Source organism: Cydia fagiglandana, chromosome 14 (genome assembly GCF_963556715.1).
Source record: "Cydia fagiglandana chromosome 14, ilCydFagi1.1, whole genome shotgun sequence".
NCBI lineage: Eukaryota > Metazoa > Arthropoda > Insecta > Lepidoptera > Tortricidae > Cydia > Cydia fagiglandana.
The window spans coordinates 4,796,606-4,813,128 of record NC_085945.1 but is presented as its reverse complement, the minus strand read 5'-3'; the positions used below and the strand labels follow the sequence as shown (position 1 = coordinate 4,813,128).

At 38.7% G+C, this 16,523-nt stretch overlaps 2 protein-coding genes across 2 annotated transcripts; both read left to right on the top strand.

Annotated features, from left to right (window-relative positions):
• The first annotated feature begins 6,208 nt into the window (after window positions 1-6,208).
• On the top strand, window positions 6,209-8,503 carry LOC134670977 (uncharacterized). Its single transcript, XM_063528799.1, has one exon. It carries the CDS (start codon window positions 6,301-6,303, stop codon window positions 8,251-8,253), a length of 1,953 nt encoding a protein of 650 aa, XP_063384869.1. The 5' UTR covers window positions 6,209-6,300; the 3' UTR covers window positions 8,254-8,503.
• Window positions 8,504-9,228: 725 nt separating this feature from the next.
• Window positions 9,229-11,576, top strand: LOC134670618 (piggyBac transposable element-derived protein 3-like). Its single transcript, XM_063528418.1, has one exon. It carries the CDS (start codon window positions 9,627-9,629, stop codon window positions 11,472-11,474), a length of 1,848 nt encoding a protein of 615 aa, XP_063384488.1. The 5' UTR covers window positions 9,229-9,626; the 3' UTR covers window positions 11,475-11,576.
• The last annotated feature ends 4,947 nt before the right edge of the window (window positions 11,577-16,523 follow it).

The window sequence follows — 16,523 nt, the reverse complement described above, 5'->3', positions numbered from 1 at the left end:
AATCATCATAAAGTCCCTAAAATAAAATAAATGTAAAACCTTCTTATATCAAATATGGCTTAAAGATACCCCCAGATTATACCTTAAGAACATAGTAATACAAAATAATACACACGTCAACAGTTAGACCAGGTTTTATCTGTATAAAATAAACGATACAGTCCTTAGATTGTCTCTGATACAAGCATGTGCGTTTAAACCAAAACGTTACTGTTAAACACGGAAAGTGGGCATTTGCCATATCATATTACATAGCATAGCATATTTGTTGGCATGTCACTTCACACTTCAAACTATTTAATTTGTTGTATTTCACTCTCCGGTTTTATAACCTCACCACAGCACATTCCCCATCTTTCCAAAACAAATCCTGTTTTACCGATAGTGTAGCGATGACGGTGGCAGCGCTATCTGTTGGTCTTGCTAAGTAAACTTATACTTTACCGACAGAGTCATGCATAGTAGATTGTAGACCATTCAAAGAAATCTTATTTCTTTATATAAAAAATTCAGAAATAGCAATTGACACGACCGACTTTGAGGGCTGTCCACACGAATTCGATCGAATAATTTATTTTTGTGCTTAAGTATTTTGTATCTAAAGAAAAAAATAGTTGATTGATTTTTTTGTGCCAACGGTGCTTTGTGTAGGTACTGTTTCGCATTTAGTTCCATTCTATGTAATTTCAACTATAACTCAAAAACGTCTGAAACGATTTGAATAATCTTAGATTTATTCGATTTTGTCTTCACCGAGAGAAGCAGAAATAAATTATGTATATAAAATATTAAGTGGTAAAATATAAATGGTGTGGCCATTTCGAAACAAAGACCGTGAGAAAGTTCTATAAACAGTGATATTTATCTAGTGGAATGATTTGAAACGACGCGGGAATAAAGTGAATGTAAAATGGCTTGGCTTCAATGAAAAAAGTTGGATAGCTAAAGAGAATATTGTTGAACAATTTTTTTTAAATAAATAATATAACACCTTGTAAATTAATTTGGTTATATTAAATAAAACAAGTAAAACAATCATATTTTTGTTCTGTAAGATTTATTATATAAGAGAGAGAGAAAGAGAATATAAATGATTACAATTAAAATGTACACTCGAAAAGGCAGCATCAGCAATTACATTAAAAAAAAATATTACCTCAATGTTCATCAACATCATCATCACGATCAGGTGATGCTATGCCAATTACACAAAATATTACATTTAGTAGGTAATTAAATGATTTTAAAGTAAACATCACACGTGAAATCACTTCCACTTCAACACACCCCAACAACACAATCCAATCTTTATAATTACTCGTAATTAATGCATTTCTCACTGTACAGCCCGTGTAGCTGTGGCTTAAGGCCGAGTACCTGGATTACTAAATGGACTGAAACGATATGGAATCAAATGGTACTCAGGCGTTGCATGTGCCTGCACAGACTGCATAAAATAGGGAGCCGATAGCAAGGGATCCTATTGGCCTAAGTCCCTACTTCCCTAGCCCTAACTTATTCTGTGACAAGGATGTCTGTACCAGGAGACCTATCGGTAACAGATGGATGGCCTACGGGGGGATCAAGGTGGTTTGGATGGATACATGCTGCCGATCGCCCAGGCTCAAATGACCGATTAAGGCTGAAGGAGTCTTATGCCACAGCAAGGGTTCCTGTAAAAATGTGGTGGATGGAAGCCTCTACTCTCAGAGTGTCGCCCTGAGCAAGCAGAGGTTTTGAGGTATAGAGGTAGTGCAACACCAACGGACAATATCTGATTTATTTACAATTTACATATCTTTATATACACAACTTTACCTATAGCACACATATGTAAATCTTATTTGTATTCCATCCGTGTAAACTGCAACTAAGACAATATGTTTCTGCTGGCGTATGCCCTAGATTGATCTGCGTGGATCAGCGCGATGCGCTGACGAAATCTGTTGCTTAAACACTCACGATCCCTTCCAATTCTTCATTTATATTATCCCACATTACAGTCATCGGGTAAACATGAATGTCATCGAGGTATCCTTCAATAGATAGCCGCTTTAATAATTTTGACACATTAGGTGGCGCCATCTACTCATCAGCTTATTTGTATGGAACGCATATATCCACTTGTCTTTGTTTCTTTGATTGTATGGCCTCTTGGCGGGGGTGTCACTCTCATAAGCATCTTCAATACAGTAGAGTGGGTTTAGATTTTCTTTGTTCTCGTCCTTTTCTTGCGAACTGGTGGATGTTATGACGAGTACTAGCGCTGCTGCTGCTGCTGATTGTGGATGCTGTTGCTCTGAGACGATGAGGTGGCTCTGAGAGCTACTTTCATTGCTGCTGCTGCCGTTGTTGGTGGTATGGTGGTAACTGTTGAAGGAAAAAAAAATAGTTTCTACTATTTCGCTATACTTTCCAAATCGTAAAAAAGAAGCTGAGGTAGAAAAAGGTTAAAAACTAAACCGAAATTTTAATGTTTTAGGTTCATACTATTTAAAATATGTAAATATAAAGAAAAAAATCTTACATATATCATTAGATGATGGGCAAGAATCCATTTTTATATTTATACACATTATTATGGTAACTCGAGCAATCTGTAAAAAGAAGACAAATTACTTACATATTACTCACTGCAAAACTCGAACAGCCATGTCTTATTTTTCGGACCCATACAATCCACACGTATAGCGTGTGACAGGGACAGCACGCCCACGCGTGCGTTAGAAAGGGATATCACGCCTTGTGAGCGTCTTCCTAAGAGTCAACCAATCGCGGTCGACCCCCGGCTCGCTTCTTAACAGATTAAGGCGCGGGTCAACTTATGGTGGGCGCGTGTGCCGCCATGTTGTAGCGCGTGATCGCTGAGGGCGCTGCGCGCGAGTTAGTTCGGTAGCCGACACCTTTGTGTAAAAACGTATCTAGACACGCGGCAGCGTGTCAAGCCAAGTTCAAGCAAAGGAACTGGCTAGCCAGCGCCGAGTGTAATATTACACGAACCACTTGGTGCCACTTTTGACCCTTCTATAACTCAAAACATCTTTGACGTAAACACATAAAACTACGTGTGTTTAATTATATCCATAAGGATATCTAGAAGCCCAAATTTCATGAAGCTAGCTCAAACGGTTATAAAGGTATGAAGGTCAAAAAGTCGTAAATTTTAAGACTGACTTATGACTTATAGTACCTAAACCTAACCTACTTCCAGATGACCTAGAAGGATGACATTTGGAATCCAGCTTGGTTATTGTGTGTAACCGTAGGAAAAAATCTAAAAATAAAATAAAGTTAAAAAATAGGGGGGGTCCCCATACAAAAAAACCACTTTTTATTGGGACTGACATATAAGTACCTAAACCTAACGTACTTCCAGATGACCTAGAAGGATGAAATTTGGAATCCAGCTCGGTTATTGTGTGTAACCGTAGGAAAAAATCTAAAAATAAAATAAAGTTTAAAAATAGGGGGGGTCCCCATACAAAAATCCATTTTTTATTGGGACTGATATAAGTACCTAAACCTAACCTACTTCCAGATGACCTAGAAGGATGAAATTTGGAATCCAGCTCGGTTATTGTGTGTAACCGTAGGAAAAAATCTAAAAATAAAATAAAGTTTAAAAATAGGGGGGGTCCCCATACAAAAATCCATTTTTTATTGGGACTGATATAAGTACCTAAACCTAACCTACTTCCAGATGACCTAGAAGGATGAAATTTGGAATCCAGCTCGGTTATTGTGTGTAAGCGTAGGAAAAAATCTAAAAATAAAAAAAAGTTAAAAAATAGGGGGGGTCCCCATACAAAAAAATATTTTTTTATTGTAGCGTTGGAACCGTTACAAGCAGATATTTGAAACTACCCCAATATATGTATTATTATATTTGCTATATTAAAATAAAGTTTAGTCAAAAAATAAGTGGTGCCCCATAGACATGTGCGCCGCGCCGCCGCGCCGCCGCCGCCGACGATTTTTCCACGCCGCCGCCGCCGATAAATTTGACCGGCGTATAATCGGCGTGGGAAATTTTGATACCTATCGTGTCTTATTCCATGTTGCGTAGTGAGTAGATAGTTTCAGAGGTATAATTTAAAGATCCTTATGCTTTTTCGCTTATTATTTGCCAGTGAAGCAAATTAGCATCAATTTTGTCGTGGCAGTGTTAGCTGTGATAACGATTTAGCGTTAATAAACAAGATGTAGTTTCTGGATCTCAGGTTATTATTTGATATTTTATCGCACAGCTTTTTTGTAGAACGCATTTTGTTTTACATCAATAGTCTCTTTATTGTCAATTTAATCAGTGAACTAAAGTCAAGAAAATAGCAGGTTCATATCCTAGGACATAAACATGCTATTTTCTTCTTACAATCTCCAGCAAGCTGTCACCACGATTATAATTGCGTATTTTATGAGTTCTCGTATGATGCTGGTGACACGCATGAGGGTCATAAATGTCATCATATGATAGATATGATTTGATTTATTTATCACATAATATACAATTTCATTTAGAAATACACACGATCAATTCTTTCATTTTATGGTGATTATCAGCTTCTTTTACATAACAATATATATTTCAATTAAAATTATAAAAGTCAGGTTAAAGCTTCGTAATAAGCTATACCTAAACAATTACACCTACTTATAAGGACTTAATTCACCAAATATCATCACTAAGCTAGCAGTAAAGAAAACAAAGTAGAGCTTAATTAAAAGACATTCTGTTGATTGAATCAACCTGCCAGAGACGTTTACTTTCGGAAACGATGACATCTTTATTCAAACATACATTTCTGTTAAACTTCAGTTCAGAAAAATGTAAAGTACCTATTCATCATTATTTCGTAACAAATCCTAGGTGAGGCGACAACGGCTGGGAAAAGTCAATATAGATTTAAGGCAACTTAAAGAATTTTTTTATTGTGTTTTATTTGTATTTCGCTAACAAAATTAGTAAAATACTACCTAAAATGTAGGGTTTTAAAGTATCCTTTTTATTTTAATATTTAAATATACCGTTAGGTTGATATTGGTAATAAATGGTTGCCAAGTGACATGCCGGGATATAATTTTCCGCAATAATTTAGAAAACACACATAATATGCTTTGGATAGCCTAGTAAATACTCAGAAGGCTTTAATGTAGAGTTTCTACAGCCACGTTCTCATGCAGTATCAAAAATTATGTCACGCCGATTTCACGCCGATCACGCCGCCGCCGCCGGTCAAAAAATCATCGGACGCCGCCGCCGATGATTTTGCCATCGGCGCACATCTCTAGTGCCCCATACAAAAAACTGTTAAGACGCTCTAAACAACCGGCCAACGGTGTGTCGTCGGCGGCGCGCGGTACCACATAATTATACAAAGAACAGAAGTAAAAACCATACAGCGGAAACACAAGAAAAAACATTAAATCTCAATACCTGCCTAGTTTTCTTTACAAAAAGTATTGATATCCCACCAAAAACATAAATGTAAAAAAGGAGAGCCAAGTTCAATACAAAAATTATGCTTGGCTGTGGGGCTCGCCGCAAAAAGAATGGAGATCTAAATGACTGCCACTGCCAAGTTCTATGCAAAATCCAAATATGTATTTATAGGAACAAAATAACATTATAAACAAGTATTAAACTCTATTTCTTTGCTTTATTGGATACCTATAACAATTGCTGTTATTTTAAAAAATGTGAGATCTTAAAGTAGGTTAGATTTGGCTTGGCCAGGTTTTATCAGAATTACAATATATATAAAATGATTGATATAATGAAAACTGGCCAAGTCAAATCTAACCTACTTTAAGATCTCACATTTTTTTTAAATAACAGCAATTGTTATAGGTATCCAATAAAGCAAAGAAATAGAGTTTAATACTTGTTTATAATGTTATTTTGTTCCTATAAATACATATTTGGATTTTGCATAGAACTTGGCAGTGGCAGTCATTTAGATCTCCATTCTTTTTGCGGCGAGCCCCACAGCCAAGCATAATTTTTGTATTGAACTTGGCTCTCCTTTTTTACATTTATGTTTTTGGTGGGATACGCGTATCCGACCCTACGACCGATCATAGCTTTGTTCAATTGTAACAGTTTTAGTATTTTAATGTGTAGTGGACTGTGTTGTATCGTAATCCGTGTACTCTAAGTTTAATAAACTGCTTTTTAACTTCAGTGCCGACTATTACTATACCCACGCCCGCTATATTCTGGCCGCCCAACGTTTTTGGGTCTAGAACATTCGATCAACGCGTTCACAAAGTGTACCTGCCGGCCGCGACTTGTTTAAAAGAATGCCTCCACGTCGGCGTCGTAATGGAAGACTCTCGTTGGGTTCACAAGGGAGCACCGAGTCAATCAACGAGAACAGTATCACCATGAACCAGGACGCCCTAACGGCGGTGTTGACCACCTTGCAACAGACTCAGAACGAGTTTTGTCAGCAATTGCTTCGCGAGGTGAGGTCCTCGACTCCGTCCCAGGCCGACGCCACGGCTGCTGCCATCGCTGCGGCTGCTACGTTCGCTGCAGCTAATGGTAACTTCGCACAATGTACGGCGCGTTACAGCGGCAGCAAGGAGGAGCACCTGGAAAGCTTCGTGGATGCCGTAGAAAGTTACAAGTCGTGCATGCATATTACGGACGAAAATGCTGTTCGCGGTTTGTCGCTACTGCTTACCAAGGATGCAGGAGTTTGGTGGCAAGGTGTAAAATCACAAGTAAGGACGTGGGAAGATGCGCTCGACAAGCTGCGAAGTGCTTTCGGCGAGCGACGCCCTCCTTTTGTAATATACACAGAGCTTTTCTCTTTGGTTCAAGGCGAACAAAATACGGAGATTTTTGTTTCGAAAGCCAGAGCATTGTTAGCTAAGCTGCCACCAGAAGACCTTAGCGAGCGAGTCCAAATAGATATGGTATTCGGGCTCTTAGACCGCCGTATAAGAAAAAGATTAAAAAGAGAAAACATAGATACGTTTGATACATTGTTGAAACATTGTCAAAGTATTGAAGATTCACGCAAAGAGAATCATGTACCCGTTGCGGCAAAGAAGTCGAACGATCGTGAAAATTCTACGACAGCGAGCGTTTCGCCGAATCGCGCAAGGTCGCGCGCCACCGGTACGGGCGGCGTTGCTAAGCAACGCGTTGCGGCCGCCGAAGGTACCTACGCTTCAACGTCGCGTGCGCCGTCTTCTTCCGATCAGGCTGACGTCAAACCTCGCCGTTTGTATTGCGTTTACTGTCGTCGCGGCGGGCACAGTAAAGACAATTGTGAAAGGTTAAATAAAAGTGAAGATAGTGATAAAACTGATAAGTGCGTAGAAAATAAGGTCGTTGAAAAAGTGAAGTGTTACGGTTGCGGTGCCCCTAATGTTATTCGGTCCAAGTGTCCTAACTGTAACTCTAAATCGGGGCTGTCGTTTTATTCGCTCGACGTAGTATCCTGTCACGTCGACGACGCCGCTAACCCGCGCGAGGGCGGGTCGAGCGGACACGACTCGTCGCAACATGCATCACCGCCGCCGCCCGACGCCGCGAAGGCGCGTGCTTGGCACGGTGAAACTCCCGCCGTACGGCTCGGCGAAAGTCCTGCGCGCGCTCACGAGTGTTCGCAAGAGCGCGATACTTACGCCGCCGGTCGCGGAGCAGCGGCGCGCATTGCGCGCACGGCAAGCGATGCGCCGGTGCCAGGGACAAGCGCCGGCGCCGCGCCGAGCGCTAACCCTTCGCCTGCGCACTGTGGAGGAGGTAACCCTACGCCTGCCGTGGGTGATTTTAGTTACGTACAAGCTTTATTTTGTAACGATGAAAATAAAAGTTTGTTTTGTAATGATGAAAGTCAAAGTCTGTCTTGTAGAAATGTTAACCAAACTTTGTTTTTTAATAGTGAAAGTCAAGTTTGTGATAATAACATTAATGTTTGTCAGGTCAATGTCAAGGCTTCTCCCCGCCCTATTATGATTATAAATATTCTTGGGGCGAGTGGCTCTGCGCTTGTTGATCCTGCGGCTAAGGCTAGTGTCGCCGGTCACACGTTATACGCTTTCCTGCGAAGTAAAGGACACCCGTTTGTGTCGTCAACAATGAGTGTTAGGTTGGCAGACGGTGTTAGTAGGAATATGACTGTACTCACCGCGGAGGTGGAGGTGACACTGAAACACAAGACAAGAAAAACTAATTTTGTGATTTTTCCTGATGCCGTTAGTAATGAGTCTCTCCTGGGGATAGATTTCCTTAACCCTTAAATGCATAGTGATGTATATATACATCACATGTTTGATGGCTCGTGGCTCAATATTCAGATATTTAATATAACGTTTATTACTTTTTTTAAATAAATGTGACATTTACGTAGTAGATTCTGAACGCATCCATAAACTTTTGATTATTTTTTTTTCTGTATTATCATATTTACAAACTTTGGCGCGTAAGTTGCAAAACTGATCGCCACGAAATTTTCAAGTTTAAATTTCATTAACAAATAATTAAAAACACTGGAAGGAATAATTGTTTCTGAAAAGGAAATAAAGTAAGTGGAAGGTATATTATTAACAGCTTTGATAATAATAGTACTGTTTTCTAAAAATTAGTGTTTTATATGTGATGCGTAAATACATCACCATGCAAAATCGGTCCTAATAGAATTCACTGTATTATTTCGTTATTTGAATAACTATTGAGAAGTTTTAGATATTATTTTCTTATAAATTGGCATCCGTGGTATTGGAAATTGGCAGCGTCAGTTGAGTGTGACGCTTTAATATAATATTATTGACTCTAGTCACAGTCATGTAGTTAATAAAACAACCATATGCTATAATTTACGACTTTACTTCTAAATTAAATAGAGGCCTGGCACATCTTACACAAAAAAGATCGGGCAGATATCGTTCTATGTCATTGTAATGTGCTAAATTATTATTGTGCCCACATTTACACAGGTCTCCTATTAATATTATATTTTCTTCTTTTAGATCGATTATCCAAATTGGGAGAACATCGTATAACAATTGGCATAATATACAATCAGGAAGCCACAATCTAAAGATTGATTGTTTGATACTGTTGACCTGTAATAAATTAAACAACATTTGCTACAAACAAAAAATATAACTATGTGATGTTAATAATAAAAGAATAAAACAAGTACTTAATACATTTGAAAAAATAGGCACCTTTTCTAGAAGTGGCTTTTCGCAGTTCTTTTCCATGAAGTAATCCACCTTATTTCTTATAATTTCGCAAATTTGCCAATAACAAAAATTAAACAATGTTAAATCGTCAGATTTCATCATCTTTAGTCGATCTACCTAATTTATGCTTTTAACAAAGGTGAAACGAAATGAAAATAGGTGTTTTAACTTTGCCACCTTTTTATATTTTTAATTTAAAAATAACCAGTTTTTTTTTTCAAACTATAAAGCACTGCCCTCAACCTCTCTGCTTAGCCTAAAGGTTGACTGACTATAATTAATTAATGATATTAATGACTATTTTTTAGGGTCAATAATTAAAAAGAAAACAATAGTTTCAAAGAAAATTCCCCAAAAATTACGTTTTTTAGTACTAAGCTTAGTTTTGCAAATACAATTATTGGCGTTTTCTATTTTTTGTTAGGATGGCGAAACGGCTACAAGATAGGGATATCGAACAATTATTGGCTGCGTTAGAAGATGGCAACGTGTCTGAGGATGGCTTGGATGACGAGAATGATGATGAGGATTTATTTTACACCGATGCTAGAGAAATTTTGAGAGACTTACTGGATGAGGAAGCTTTTGACGGTAGTCGTGGAACGCACGAAGAACGTACTGCTGATACTGAACAGGATGATAGCGATCCACCACTTGTTGAAGATAGGCATGATAATCAACATTTCGACAAACGGAAGCTTATTTGGAAAGTAGGCCATATGTCTTACGACGAAACTAAAATAACACCTGATTCCGACATCATTGAATCCACCGACAGAACAATACAAGATCTTGATACGCCATATCAATGCTTTAATTATTTCTTTACACCAGATTTTCTCCAACAAATTTCTGATGAATCAAATCTATATTCATGTCAAAAAGACCCGGCTCGTTCGCAGAATATAACACCTAAAGACGTCCAACAATTTATAGGTATTATTTTATTTATGTCTGTCCAACAATTCCCAAGTGTGCGGGCTTATTGGCATGAAAAATACGGTTACGAGCCTGTGAAAAGCGTTATGCCAGTAAATAAATTTGAGCGGATACGAAGTTTACTGCATTTCAATGATAACACAAAACATTTGACAAGAGAGCACCCAGATCACGACCGCTTACACAAAATAAGACCAGTAATAGAACATCTAAATGAAAAGTTTTCATCAATACCAATGGACCAACGTCTCTCTGTAGACGAGCAAATGTGCTCTACCAAAATCGGCCACTTCCTCAAACAATATCTACCTAATAAACCTCATAAATGGGGATATAAGCTCTTCGTTTTGTGTAGTCTTATGGGTTACGCATACCGTTTTGAAGTTTATTCCGGGCAAGAAAAGAAAGATAGACCCGCAGGCGAGCCGGACCTGGGAAAAACAAACAATGTAGTCTTACGTTTAGCCAGGGTGATTCCGAGAATGAGAAATCACATAGTATTCTTCGACAACTTCTACACTTCATTGCCTCTGGTTTATCATCTGGCAAAACAAGGAATACACTGCGTTGGCACCGTGCAGCAAAATAGACTTCCAAACTGTCGTCTACCGGATAAAAAAGAGATGTTGAAGGCATCAGTTCCAAGGGGAACACATGAAGAGAGGATTACGCACTTTGACGGAATTGACTTTTCGGTGACGGCGTGGAAAGATAACAAGATAGTTACGCTTTTATCTGACTACATTGGTTCCGAGCCGATGGGAATTTCCGCACGTTATGACAAAAAACAAAAACAAAAAGTGGAAATACCTTGTCCAAAAATTGTGCAAGAATATAACATGCATATGGGTGGTGTGGACCTAATGGATAGCTATTTAGGCCGCTATCGTATCAGGGTCAAAAGCCGTAAATGGTACTTGCGTTTATTTTATCACCTTTTGGACTTGGCGGTAATAAATTCCTGGATTTTAATGAAAAAGAATTGCATTGCAAAGGATGTTCCAACAAAACAACTACCGAACCTTGGGCAATTTCGCAATGAATTGGCTGATGTCCTTTGCAATATTGGATTAACTTACGGCATCAAAAGAGGACGTCCAAGTAACGCTTCCATCGAACAAGGACTACAAGCGAAGAAACAAAAAGGAACTAGTCATCCTCTGCCAAGCGTCGATGTAAGAAAAGATGGCTTTGATCACTGGCCTATGATTGATACTCGTCTTAGGTGCAAAATACCTAATTGCAACGGGACAACAACCTGGTCTTGCTCAAAATGTAAAGTGCCTCTTTGCTTGAATCCAAGAAATAACTGTTTCACAAAGTTTCATCAATAAATTAGTAATCTTCAGACGCTTAGTAATGTTTAGACGCTAATGCATAGTGATGTATATATGCATCAAGGCTTTTTTTTGATAAAATGTATGTTTTTTAATTACTATGATTTTTTTCTTTATTTTTCCCTGATTCTATCCAACATTACTGATCTATTTGATTTTTTTTGAAGTAATACTAAAAATCATGCATTTAAGGGTTAAGGATTTTGGTTTAATCGTTGATTTTCGCGACGATCTCTGGTATTTCGCTGAGAATAGTAAACAAAGGTATGGGTTACAGTTTGAAAGCTTGTCACCTCCCGCTCTGTGTGTTGCTGCTTTAGAGGTGCTTCGGGAGGACGAAGCCACTTTACTCGGCGTGCGACAATACGAGTTGCTTGCCCAGTTGCCCCCTGAAAACAAGGACCTGTTTGAGCCAGGGGGAGGGCCAGCTCTTGCTGAGTCCAGGATCGACACGGGCGACCATGCGCCTATCGCGGTGCGGCCTTGTCGTATCACCCCTGCCAATAAGGAGCTGACGCAAGCGGAAATAGAGAAGATGCTAGCTGATGTTATAAAGGTTAGTCATGATTTGAGAGCCGTCCTTGACAAGGAAAACTGTGTTCCTCAGGTTGAGCCATATCTTCGCTCGGTTATTAGTTCCCTGTCAGCGGTACGAGATCGGGTAGAAGCTCAGCAAGACAGGCGTAAGGAACATACTGGTAAGTCTCGTCAGCCAGGTGATGTATTTGACGTCGGGGACAATGTCCTCATTAAGTCGCACGTTCTTAGCAATGCAGCAAAGAACGTCTCTGATGGCGCTGACGTGGTTATTAAGAAGGTTAGTCCGACAACTTACCTGGTCGCTGATTTTGGCTCACCCGGTGAGGCTCTGGGCAAGTATCACTCCTCTCAGCTCGTTCGATTTAATAGTAGAGATGATGTGCTTCCTTCTCCCGTAGTGCCTAAACGAAATAGAGGTCGTCCACGTAACCGAGACCAGAGCGTTTTGCGAGTCCATGGACGTGGGCGTCTTCATGAACTCGAGGGGGAGTCTATAGCGTGTGACAGGGACAGCACGCCCACGCGTGCGTTAGAAAGGGATATCACGCCTTGTGAGCGTCTTCCTAAGAGTCAACCAATCGCGGTCGACCCCCGGCTCGCTTCTTAACAGATTAAGGCGCGGGTCAACTTATGGTGGGCGCGTGTGCCGCCATGTTGTAGCGCGTGATCGCTGAGGGCGCTGCGCGCGAGTTAGTTCGGTAGCCGACACCTTTGTGTAAAAACGTATACGCGTATCCGACCCTACGACCGATCATAGCTTTGTTCAATTGTAACAGTTTTAGTATTTAAATGTGTAGTGGACTGTGTTGTATCGTAATCCGTGTACTCTAAGTTTAATAAACTGCTTTTTAACTTCAGTGCCGACTATTACTATACCCACGCCCGCTATACACGTCATTAGTTAAACATGAATGTCATCGAGGTATTCTTCAATAGATGGCCGCTTTAATAATTTTGACACATCCGCTCTAAAAATACGTAACGGCATTAGGTGGCGCCATCTACTCATCAGCTTATTTGTATGGAACTCATATATCCACTTGCCGTTGTTTCTTTGATTGTATGACCTCTTGGCGGGGGTGTCACTCTCATAAGAATCTTCAATACAGTAGAGTGGGTTCAGATTTTACCTGTTCTCGTCCTTTTCCTGCGAACTGGTGGATGTTATGACGAGTACTAGCGCTGCTGCTGCTGCTGATTGTGGATACTGTTGCTCTGAGATGATGAGGTGGCTCTGAGAGCTACTTTCATTGCTGCTGCTGCCGTTGTTGGTAGTATCCTGGTTAACTGTTGGACTTAAACTTAACTATGTGCGGCACCTTATTTTTCAAAAAGCCGACTTGAAATTGTTCCTGTTCTTTAAGAGAAACACGATTAGTATATAATATTTAAAACTCGCGCGTTTTGAACACATAGTAACTCACATTTTTAGACGGGTCTAACGCGAAATTTATTCAATTGCCTTTATTTACCAACGTTTCGGCACAGGTTTCGCTGGGAAACCTGTTTGCTATATTTGCACGGAGTTTGAGCCTCTTCTGACAATACTTGACTTTTTGATTTGGGTTTTATGCATTTTGGCCTATTTCTGCTTGTAGAAACTCGTATTTGCTTACATTTGCTTCTTGAAACAGAGTTCCGTAGGACATCTTTAAAAAAAATTGTACAGTCCTGTTTTGTAAATCCCTTGTCCGTCATTCTGACTCAATAAAAACAAGTTAGTTAGAAGTAATATTTTGTAACTGGCTTTTTATCATCAACGACTACTCCATTTTACTAGTAGTAAGAGGAAACTCCTGGTAACAAAAAAATTGCTTGTGTTTTTTTAAATCCCTAATGATCTGATTATAAGAGGTTAACTGGATCACCAGACTCTATGAAACAATCTGCATTGAGTAAATGCAAAATATACTTACTAAGATTGCCTGTCTTCCAGTCTACATGCAGTGGTGAATGTCCCGGGACTTCTACAATGCTGTCAAAACTGAAGGTGTTAAAATTCATGGTCTTCCTTTTGGTGTACCCTTGTTTTGCCGACAAACTTTTCATCGAATATTATTTCATCGACAACGATTCATCGAAACGTTAGTACTAGTAATATTGTTTGGCGTTATTTTGTTTCATATACTATTTATTTCAATTTTTCTTACTGCGTAGAAATACTATTCAACGAATATTACTTGATCACTAATTCGTTTCAAAATATTTTAATTGGCACAACTACTAAACATCGCAATTCATTTGGTCGACGTATTACTTTAATACATTTTTATATGTCTTACTATACATTTATAAATTTTTCTGTTGTAAGAATTTTAGATTTAGGTTAGGTTAGAACTGCGACCCCACACAGAAACGAACGGCTTTCAAAGTAGGTTTAGGTTAGGTTAGAACTGTGACCCCACACAGAAACGAACGGCTTTCAAAGTAGGTTTAGGTTAGGTTAGAACTGTGACCCTACACAGAAACGGACGGCTTTTAAAGTAGGTTTAGGTTAGGTTAGAACTGCGACCCCACACAGAAACGAACGGCTATCAAAGTAGGTGTAGGTTAGGTTAGAACTGCGACCCCACACAGAAACGAACGGCTATCAAAGTAGGTTTAGGTTAGGTTAGAACTGCGACCCCACACAGAAACGAACGGCTTTCAAAGTAGGTTTAGGTTAGGTTAGAACTGCGACCCTATACAGAAATGAACGGCTTAAATTATACCTATTTATAATTTGGCCAAAATGAAAATGGCAGCCTTGTTTCGATAAGAAATATTACAAATTGAAGTAATTTTACGCGTAAGAAATTTTATTAAATACAATACAGAATGAAATAAGAAAACCCGTAAAGAAATACCAGGATTTAAACTATATACAAAATAACTCAAGTACCAATTAAAAGTCCCCGATTTAAATTTACTAGTATCGATTCTTCGACGCAATAACTTGTCGATGAAATGAAAATACTTGAAACGTTGTCTTCGAAATAACATTCGATGAAATGTCTGTCGGCAATTCAAGGGTAAACCCTTCCTTTTATTTCTGACTTTTACTTATGATGAAGCCTTTCGATCGGTATGATAAAGCTACAGGGTATTTTTTTTCTAGTGTAGCGGGTTCGATTCCCGTGAGATATGGTGGACAGTTGGAATAAAAGACGTGAGTCTAGCTCGATGGTTATAATCAGACTGACTAAACTAACTTACATGATCTGTCTACATCTAGTTACATACACGTATAGTATATGCACACCTCACCTGGGGGGTGCTTTTGAAAAAAAATTAATTGTTAAATTACATTTTTTTTTGTATTAAAATAAATGTATAAAAATATACAATGTGTTTTTTATTTTATATGTAAATTTTAATCTTAAGAGTAAAGGTTACAATGACAATTATAATGGCAAAGTTAACTACAACATTTTAGAACATTAAAATTAATTGTTACACACTAAACATTAAAACATAATATAATACTAATTATAAAAAGGTTTAGTTCTATTTTTATGGACAAGATCGATCTTACCATCTATATCTAACTTAACATTTACTCCATCGTCCTCTATGACTTTAAAAGGTCCTTTAAAAAGGTTATCAAATTTTTTCCCACTTTCTGACTTAATTAAAACAAGATCATCCTTTTTATAAGTCATTGAGTTCGATAACTTATCATAATATATTTTTCGTAATTCTTTTGTTTTTAACAAATTTTCTCTAGCATCTTTATGTGCTAATTGTAGTCTGTATTTTAATTCTAAAGCATAATCTTCTGAGTTATACATAGGATCTACAGTGTTAGTTAAATTACTAGGGATATTACATTTCTTTCCGAAAACCAACTCGAATGGTGAATACTTTGTGGCTGTATGTACTGTTGTATTATACGCGAAACACCAGAACGGTAACCACTGACTCCACGTGTCAGGGTGCCCGTCGCACTGTATTCTCATAAATGCGGCTAAATGTTTGTGCATATTCTCTAATGCGCCTATTGATTGATGGTGATATGCGGTTGAATTAAATTTACTTATTTTTAATAACTTACATACTTCGTCCATAGTAGCTGACATAAACTCCGTACCGCGATCTGTTGATATCGCTCCTGGGATGCCATACCTTAATATAAAATTACTTACTAGAGATCTCGCTACGCTAATTGTATCCTTACGCTGTAGGGGATACGCCTCAATGTACTTGGTCAGTTCGCACTGCAATGTGAGAACGAATTTGTTATCTTCCGCGTCGGCATCGAGTGGTCCGAGTAGGTCGAGATATATTTTCTCGAAGGCGGATGTCGCTGTCGTTGTGATAGTCATTGGCTGTCTTAAGTTCTTAGAGTACTTAGATACTTGACATTTACTACACTTTTTCACATATTCCCTAACGTCATTTTCTAAACCTGGCCAGTAGTATTTTGACTTAATATTACTTATCATTCTGCGAACGCCGGCATGTCCGCTTGTTGGTAACAAATGATAGTCGTTCATTATAACTCGTCTCTCATCTTTGTCAGTAATT

What these genes read in the sequence shown, in the direction of transcription:
- LOC134670977 (XM_063528799.1), top strand. Translation starts at nt 6,301, where the DNA reads ATGCCTCCACGTCGGCGTCGTAATGGAAGACTCTCGTTGGGTTCACAA.
- LOC134670618 (XM_063528418.1), top strand. Translation starts at nt 9,627, where the DNA reads ATGGCGAAACGGCTACAAGATAGGGATATCGAACAATTATTGGCTGCG.